The sequence below is a fragment of the Uranotaenia lowii genome, chromosome 2 (genome assembly GCF_029784155.1).
Source record: "Uranotaenia lowii strain MFRU-FL chromosome 2, ASM2978415v1, whole genome shotgun sequence".
Classification (NCBI taxonomy): Eukaryota; Metazoa; Arthropoda; class Insecta; order Diptera; family Culicidae; genus Uranotaenia; species Uranotaenia lowii.
Genome location: NC_073692.1, coordinates 416,942,532 through 416,952,538, shown reverse-complemented (window position 1 = coordinate 416,952,538; position 10,007 = coordinate 416,942,532). Strand labels below are relative to the sequence as shown.

Below are 10,007 nucleotides of genomic sequence, written 5' to 3'. Positions count from 1 at the left end.
AATCCAGCACACCGGTTGCATTCACTCATTCTGCTTCCATCCCGGCATCACTCGAGATCAATTGTTCGCCGAGAAGTTTAATAACGAACATCACCAATCAAATGTTTGGGAATCTTGATTTATACTAATTTATTTTATTCCACAACTTAAATTGAGGAAATTTGAAAGTTCAATTTCAAATGGAGCGATCCAAATTTTTTATAATTCAAAGAGTGTGCGGTTCAGATTTTCACATTAAACCCACTGTTCATTCATAGTTGGCAATAAAAAAAAGTAGCACACAGCCTGTCACCGGAAGCGTTTTCCGGGTAATTCACGCATGGGAAAAATCTGAAAACTGAAAACCGTTGGAAATCGCCGGCTGGAATTTCTTTCGCTTCGAAAAAATCAACGATGCAATTAATAAAAAATCATATTAATTTATTATTCATTCTGCACTGGATAGCATTTTGTGCGCTATTCATTAACTACACGACTTTTTGAAACATTCGAAAGGTAGACAGAGAGGAGATACAATGTCACAATTTGCTCTTTCTGTGAGTGTGTGTGAATGTACTTATCCGATTCCGCCCGATTCTGACTTCTGTTCTGTTCATCCAACTAACGCTTAACTATCACAATTTGTCTGGTTAAAATGCTAGTTTTATTTTTCTATTAATTTTTCTCTGTAGTGGTTTTTTGTTCGTAAGTACTTTTGTTCTGGTTCTGCGCGAATGCAAGGAATTTATGAGTACTGCTTACTACTTTCACTACTACAAACTACTGCTACTCCTACTTTTACTTCCGACTTGTTAACATCCAAAAACTACCACTTATTTCTCGTTAGACCACAACTGATATTCATATATGTAATTGCTCGCTTTGCCGACATCTGAATGGTAATTTGTTCGCACAGGAAAATGACGGAGATGATGATGATGATTCTGCTGACTTTCATGACGGCGTCAATGGTGATGAGTTTAAAATTTGCAAGGACCTGCCCACGAACTGTGGCAAATGAAATCGTTCAAAACTTTTTCCTGGCGCTGAAGTGTCTTGATCTATGATTTCTGGTTTGAAAAGAGCCAAGCTTGAATTGCTGGCGATAATTAGAGGCCCTCAGAGCCAATGTGGCATAAGTGCAGGAAAGAATTTCAAGTATAATTCGCTCAAATTTAAATAATTATGCACTCATTTTGCATTGAAGACCTCATTTGACACAATAAAAACATGTTTTTTATTAAACTCAAAATGATCTAGTGTTGAAAGCTCGAAGTCTCGAAAAATATTTCAAATTTACTGATGGGATATTGATTATACTTTAAACATATTTTTTAAAGACAGCTCGAGATTTTTTCACTCAATTAACTGTCGCATCTAACTCTAAAGTTAACTTAAAATGAAGGTTGGTTTATTCCATTGCCTCGTAGAATTGTAATTGACATCTCACTCAATAATTTTATCTTAAAAATTGCATTTTTTCGTCTGAAAATCAAACAAAGCCTAGTTATTGACAAAAATACTAATTCCACGTATATAAAACAATATTGCTGTAAATTGGGTTCGTTTTCAAGTTGGTAAGATACACAATATTCCCCAATTTTTTACTATAAATATCGCTTCCTGAATTATTTGAATTCTGTTAATTTTGTCTTAAAACAACACTTTGCCTCATGGGGTCCATTTAACATTGGATATGATGCCCTTCGAGCCAAAAGGGTATGCGTGCGTAGAAGCTTATTTAAAAAAATGCGCTTTTAAGTTTTTGTGTATGGCCATTTTCCAAATATTTCACGGAATCCATATTTTTCCCTCAAACGTCAACGTATGAAAATAAAGTTAAAAAATTTGAGAAAATCACAAAATATAGTCTGAAATATGAAGAATCGTTTAGCATTAATAATTTCAAAATCGATCATTTTTGCACTTATACACCAGTGGCTCCGAGGCAACCATATTTGACTTTGCTTTGAGTGTTTAATAAGTGTCTGATAAATACATTTACAGAAGCTTTAAAAAAAGATTGAACTTGCGTGAAGCAGCGAAGTTTCTTCCAACTGTCACATGCTACTAGTTTCTTTCGGTTGATACATTATTATGAAATTTTAACACCAATTAGTTTAATCTTGATTTTGTGAATGAAAAATCCAAAATCCATCGATTACAAACATTCAGAACATCCGAGATCATCCAGATCTTGCAAAAGACTCTCGAGGAGTGGTTGAATAATGGAACCTTAAAGCGGAGTAGTTATTCATTTAGGTGAATATGCGAGTCCAGTGATATTGGCTCAGAAGAAAAATGGATCAATGAGAGTGTGTGTGGAATACAGACAGTTGAATAAAAAGATCTTGAAAGAATGTTTCCCGATGAGAGCAATAGAAGATTCAAAGACCAAAAAGTTGTTACTGTCCTGGATTTGAGCAATTCATTCTTCCGCTTGCCAATCAAAGCAAAGAAAACAACAAAGGTCAAAAATTGCCTTTAGCGATGCCGGAACGGTTTGTTACGTAATAGGGATGCTATCATCAATCTTAATCCTTATGCACTTGTCAGTTAAAAATGACTACAGCCAACTAGAAAGGCTTGACTAACTACAATTTCGGACAGTTTTGATCCAGCAGACAGGCTTGTAATTCCACGGTATTGTTTCACGTTACGACGTTCGCCAGTTTTGAAAATCGGAAACATAAACGAAGTTTCCCACATCTCTGGAAATTTCCGTTGTAGGAAAGACCAGTGGAAATTCGAGCCAGAGGAAATGATATTGCTTACTCCTTTTCCTCTTTCGCAAACTTACGACTGATACAGAAGAATCCGAGACGTGAGCCGATTAGGTAATGCTTAGTAACTCGCGCTGGTCAGAGCATCCACTCCCGCGGGATTTCTAACCACCAAGGCATGGCCGATTGAGAAACTACCAAGCTGGAATCCTGTCACGACCACCCTGAATGGTATCTCCGCTTCCTTTTGCTGCAGGAAAGATCGTTGCTGAGAACGTGAGATCTTTTAAGTCCCACCACACGTATGAGAGTCCAGATTAGGGTTATAACTTTAACTGCTCAAGTTTGGTTTACTATCTCTCTCTCTCTCTCTTTGTTCATCATCATTCCTGATTCGTATTAGATCGCACGTGATTTGCGAGATTTCGTCGACGGCCATAACTGTTCCCCGACACATTTCACTCACAACATTTTCAGCGTTCAAATTTTTCAAATACTTCTGATTTACTAAATCTGGGTTGTTCGATGCGTCCCTTTTTTTCAATCATTTGAGCATCACTAGAGGTGATCCTTGAGCTTTACTAACCTTTATTTATCTCTAAGGCAGAGCTCAAGGCCGCTCCTCCATATCACAGTTTCGACAATGCTACGTTCGCAAGGAGACGTCTCTTCCTACTTTTTGGACCACGGCAGTTCGGCATAATCCAGGCCAATGAATCTATGACTTTCGATGCATTTTCACAACAGTATTTGACATGCGCACCAAAACTTAAGCGATTGTCGACGATTACTCCAAGGTATTTCAGCTGCTGTTTCGAAGACGTCGTGTGGCCTCCAACAGTAATCTACATGTGCGGCACAACTCTTTTATTGGTCACGAGCAGAACTTCGGTTTTATGGTGAGCTATCTGAAGCTTAACTCCCTCCATCCAGAGTCAACCCTTTCTACGGACACCGTTGCAAGGTATTCTACCTCCTCGATTTTTTCGCCGGCGATCAGCATTAAAACCTCATTATACATGGCATTCCAAAGCACAGGTCCGAGTATGGAACCCTGTGAAACACCCGCTGTTAGGGCAGTAGATCGTAACCCAGTTTCAGTTTCGTACGTCAGGACTCGATTTTCGAAAAGTTTCCTATTATCCTGCAGAGGGTATTGGGAACACGCATCCTGTGAAGTGCCTTGGCAATCGCTTCCCAGCTGGCATTGTTGAAGGCATTCTTAACGTCGATTGTCACAATGGCGCAGTAACGAACACCTGTCCACTTCTTATTCTATGCGCGCTTCGCGTACTCTGCCACCATTCGGATGGCGTCCACTGTAGATCTCTTTTTCCGAAAACCGAACTGTTTGTCTGACAGTCCACTGTCGCCTTCTGTGTTGATAATAAGTCTGTTAAATATTATCCTCTCCAGTAGCTTACCAAGGGTGTCCAGCAGACAAATGGGTCTGTATGACGATGGGGTTTCCCAGGTTTCGGTCGTAGCACCAACTTCGCCGTTTTCCATGAATTGGGAGAAGATCCCTCGTAGAGACATTTTTGTAGCACCACTCTGAAAGTATCCGGAATGGTTTAGCCACAAGTTCCTCGTTCTTTACTGGCTCGATGTCGTGGGCACCCGCGTCGTACGGGGTAAGTGGCCACTGCATCGGGCCATTCTGCGGGAAAAGATGTGCAACAATCTCTCTCAGTTTTTCCGGACACTTTTCGGTCGGCGACCTTGGGCCACCGAATCTTGCCAGTGCAACTCTATAGGCTTGGCCCCATGGGTTATCATCTACGCTCTGGCATCACGCTCTGTAGCAGATCTCTTTGCTTGTTTTAATAGTTCGCTTAAGTGCCACCCTTGCTGCTCGGTAAACGGCACCTCTCGTTTCTATATCGGCTTCGTTTCTCGTCCGTTGATATCATCGTTTGGCTTTCAGACAGCTAGTACAAAGCTCAGCTATTTCTAAGGTCCTCAACTTCGTCGCGCCACCACTTCGGTGTATTCCTTCTGGGAGTGGTCAAGTCGCACTCCGCTACCATCATTTTCGTCAACTGCTCAGCGTTATGGACCTGCGATGCTTCCAGTATGTTAATAGCTTCGGCGCACACTTCATTACCCAAAACTTTGGTCTTCCATCCCCACTCATGGACTGGCAGTTGCCTTACTGCCACCGGATTTCGGTCTCCTACGCTGTAACGTAACGCCTGGTGATCGCTGTGCGTATAATCGTCACACGCTCTTCGATTCATATCAGTTTTTAATGATGGGCCCGCAAATGTGATATCTATTACTGACGTTCAGTCTAGTATTCCATGCTTGTAATAGGTGCTGATAGATCCAGTGTTGCACAACTCCAGTCTCTCGAAGGACTCTAGCAGACTATGGCCCCTAGGGTTGTTGAACCTACTACCCCAGTTTACCGCCCAAGCGTTGAAGTCTCCTCCTATCACTACATGGGCCCTTCCTGTGAGTTCGTTAGTGAGTTCATCCAGCATTGTGTTGAACTCCCCGATCGACCATCTTGGTGGAGGTCTTGGCAGACGGTCGTTTGTGGCCAGAGTACAGAACTTCCTAATTGGCAGGAATGGTGCATCCCGATGTCCAGTTGAAACTTAAGGAAATGGATCCGTTGGTCAGCTCATCGTCTATAGTTTCGTCAGCACAAATGAATGGATTGGAAGGTTTCGGAGCAGTGCTTCTATAGAAATGCGACGACGGTTGATTTTATCCCAGAACGTAACGATAAGAATTACAGTGCATATCACCTGGAAGTACTTGGCAGCGATACGCTTAGTCGAGAGTGATGTACCTGCTAAGATAAAATTGTGAATGATTGTGTGGCGTTGTTCTGGTAACCAAATGAAGCATATTGATGCGCTGAGCCGAGCGCCAAAGATGCTAACTTAAGCTTGCCAGATTGCCCGGTTTTATCCGGGTTTGCCCGGATATTTGATGCACAATTTCGAGAAAGTCCGGTCCGGCCCGGTTGCCCGGATATCGTGAAAAAAGTCCGGATATTGCCCGGATTTTTTCACAATTTTCACAAAGAAACCAAAAAAAAATCAAAGTTTTTGAGTACGTTTCAGCAAAAACGATTATCGGTATGGAAATTTTCAACGGTTGTTTTAAATAATTTCGCTGATTTACTTTATAAACCTTTAAATATTTAAGTGTTCCAAAAAGTTGTTGGAAGTCTGCAATTACATTAATAAAATATTAATTTCGATTTTTGTTTGCATTTTTTTGCTTTTATTTATAATAACACCTAAATTTTGCCCGGTTTTTGCCCGGTTTTTGGATTTGAAAAATTAAAATCCATGCCCGGATTTTGCCAGGTTTTTTTGAAAAAATGCCCGGAATTGCTAGGCCCGGATGGTAGTGAAAAAAATTCTGGCAACCTTATGCTAACTGCAAGTGAACCCAGTCGTGTAAATGTTAAAAAGGGCACAGAGGAACAACTCAAGAGTTTTCGATTATTTGGTAAATGGAGATGTTCTGATGAAAGTGGTAGACGGCTGAAAAGTGAATTACAATTCGAATATATCCAACGAGAGGGCACAAGAACGGTTATTTTGGTGTACAATAGCTTGAAGAGGTGATCAAGAGATTACCACTTTTATCAACTGAGTGCGAAGATAAAAAAACAGATTGAGTGATGAGTGCAGTGCATTCTTGCGGAGAGAAAAAAAAAGCAAAACCGAAGGATTGCTTCGTTTGATTTTGAAAGGCGTGGTAGCATTCGATTATCTGAAACCGATGAATGTGTTCCGGGAAGTAGTTCCACCTCATCGTGGTCCAGAGATTGCAGGTGTACTGCCGAGAGAACTACACTTATCGCCCACGAACCGGTAGAGAATGTCCCACCGCCGTCGAGTAGAGGCTAAACAGATAAGACAACATCTTCTGCATATTGAATCTCGGGACATACGATGTGTGCCTAGTAGGATAACTCCACTGGCGGAGAGTATCTGTGCGGTGGGAATAAGCTAATACATTCTTCGCAGTGAATATCGTTGGGAAATTGGTATTTCACGGTACGGGGAATACCCTCCATGTAGAGTAACTCTGGACGCCAGATGAGTCATTTGAGGTGGAGTTGGATAACGTCTTCGTAGGGAATCATCCGAGTATTTACGTTAAGTCCCGAGCGTGTGCTGTGTCAGACGTGTCCAGGATAAGCTGCGAATCTCAAGCCAAAACGAGGATAGGTCGGACCCTGGGCCGATAGAGGAGAGGTCAGACCTTGAGCCGTGAAGATGCAAGGTCGTTGCTGTAGGAGTGATTTGACATTGAGTATTGCCTTAGACCTCCCAATATTAAAGGATATTTAGTGCTAAATCGTTTGGTGCTAAATCGAGGTGGGAATCATGGTCAGTAGCCCTGGTCAATGTCTATCTGGGAACTTTATGGCGTAGGGGGTACATTGTTACTGGTAACAATTGACCTCATGGACCAAGAGGCGCAAACTGGCGAGAAGCGGTGGCTTTGAAATACGATCCGTAAATGTGAATTATTACTTGCATTAATAAATAAAACATAACTATTGACGTGAAAGAGAAGCGTTACAAGTTCCTGGTGGTTGATGTTTTCACGAAGTTTGTGTTCATCTATCCGACGAAAACTTCGAATGCGCAAGAAGTGATCCAAAAGTTGCGTCTACCGTAAGGTTGCCAGATTGCCCGGCTTTATCCGGGTTCGCCCGGATATTCAATACTAAATTTAAGAACAGTCCGACCAGGCCCGGTTGCCCGAATTTTATTGAAAAATGCCCAGACTTTGCCCGGGTTTATTCACTTTATTTGGCAAATTAAACAATAAAAAACAACAAACACCTTCAAAATGAAATTTTTTGAGCAAGTTTTTTTTTAATTAATCATGAAAGGTCCTTTGGAAGCCTGAAATACGGTTCAAAATCTATCGATAAGTTTTTTTTTCATTTTATTTTATTGGTTTTCGCTGAGAAATTTCTGAGTTTTGACAAAATTTGCCCGGATATTGCCCGGATTTATGGTCGTCAATTAAAAATCGAATGCCCGGATTTTGCCAGTTTTTTAATTTTTATACCCGGTTTGTCCGGCCCGGATACATGCTGAAAAAATTCTGGCAACCTTAGTCTACCGAGTAAGCTTAATGACCTCTTTTAACTTCATGTAAGAAACTGTTTAATTTTTGGCCCAATAAATCAGCCGGGATTCGGAGACTGTGAAAAAGAAATCTTGATCTTGTAAATTTTTCAAATAATCCTCCCCTTCATCTGCGATTATTGAAATAATAATGTAGTCAGATACGACAGTTCAGGTAAACATAAGCATAGGTGATCGCAGGGCAGGTCATACAATAATCTCAATGTATTTTTAAAACTCTTAATGGAAGTTGATTGACGATAATTCAAATTTCATTTGAAAATTTGCTACCCTATATATATGCATCCATGAGATTTCATACAAAACACTTATCTAGTAGGTAAAAACCTCATATCGCATTGTTTCAGAATATTTTACCCTCCCGGTTTCCGTTTCCTGCAATACTAGATATCAGGTAGCGTCTGGTGATGGTTGAACCCAACGAAAAAAGCTTGATTCTTGGCACAGTTGATATCGTGCAGTTCATGCTCACAGGAAGACATCTGAGGGTCGGAGTTCGTAGTCGGAAAAACTACCGTAAATTCTGAACTCTCAGATCTCGTCATCCCGGCGTGAAGTTCTTTCCCAATCGATAGGGTCGATTTGTGCAGGATGCTGTTCCCATTTTGATGGTGGTGCTGTTGCTGTTGCTGCTGATGTTGACGATGTTGCCGATGATGGTGCCGATGCAGGGTCATCGGATGTCCTTGCTGTTGTTGTTGTTGATGGTACGATCCGGATGAGGTACTGTGGTGAATGGCATTCATACTGCCGGTGCTGAAGGTTCGCTCCAGGATGTTTCCCCAGTACTTGGCCGAGCCCAGCTCGTATTCGGTCCGGGGCGTGTGGTTAGCCGAGCGGCAAATCGTGGCCGGTGGAGGTCCCGGCGGAAGTGGCAGTGCTCCCGAAAGCAGCTGATGATCGTACTCCAGACTCATGCTGTACTTTTCCTCCAGCGAAGTTTGGCTGCTGATGCACTGAAATTGAAATTAGGAAAAGAAAAACAGTTAAAATCAAATCGACCAATTAAAAGAAAACCAAAAAATGAATCATTTTTGGAAATTAGAAAAAAAAAATCGCAAAATGACAAAAATAAGAACGACAAACTAAATTGACCAACAAAATTGACAACAAAAAACTAAAATGACGAATAAATAACAAGACAAAAATGACAAAAATGACAAAAATGACAAAAATGACAAAAATGACAAAAATGACAAAAATGACAAAAATGACAAAAATGACAAAAATGACAAAAATGACAAAAATGACAAAAATGACAAAAATGACAAAAATGACAAAAATGACAAAAATGACAAAAATGACAAAAATGACAAAAATGACAAAAATGACAAAAATGACAAAAATGACAAAAATGACAAAAATGACAAAAATGACAAAAATGACAAAAATGACAAAAATGACAAAAATGACAAAAATGACAAAAATGACAAAAATGACAAAAATGACAAAAATGACAAAAATGACAAAAATGACAAAAATGACAAAAATGACAAAAATGACAAAAATGACAAAAATAACAAAAATGACAAAAATGACAAAAATGACAAAAATGACAAAAATGACAAAAATGACAAAAATGACAAAAATGACAAAAATGACAAAAATGACAAAAATGACAAAAATGACAAAAATGACAAAAATGACAAAAATGACAAAAATGACAAAAATGACAAAAATGACAAAAATGACAAAAATGACAAAAATGACAAAAATGACAAAAATGACAAAAATGACAAAAATGACAAAAATGACAAAAATGACAAAAATGACAAAAATGACAAAAATGACAAAAATGACAAAAATGACAAAAATGACAAAAATGACAAAAATGACAAAAATGACAAAAATAACAAAAATGACAAAAATGACAAAAATGACAAAAATGACAAAAATGACAAAAATGACGAAAATGACAAAAATGACAAAAATGACAAAAATGACAAAAATGACAAAAATGACAAAAATGACAAAAATGACAAAAATGACAAAAATGACAAAAATGACAAAAATGACAAAAATGACAAAAATGACAAAAATGACAAAAATGACAAAAATGACAAAAATGACAAAAATGACAAAAATGACAAAAATGACAAAAATGACAAAAATGACAAAAATGACAAAAATGACAAAAATGACAAAAATGACAAAAATGACAAAAATGACA

The 10,007-nt window shown here is 39.3% G+C and overlaps 1 protein-coding gene across 1 annotated transcript in view; it reads right to left on the bottom strand.

The window, feature by feature from the left end:
- Positions 1 to 436: 436 nt before the first annotated feature.
- Positions 437 to 10,007, bottom strand: part of LOC129743438 (uncharacterized) — a 157,616-nt gene continuing 148,045 nt past the window's right edge. Inside the window, exon 10 of the mRNA XM_055735472.1 lies at positions 437 to 8,793. Within this exon, the coding sequence (XP_055591447.1) occupies positions 8,221 to 8,793 (573 nt within the window). The 3' untranslated portion in view covers positions 437 to 8,220. The remainder of the gene's footprint in view (positions 8,794 to 10,007) is intronic.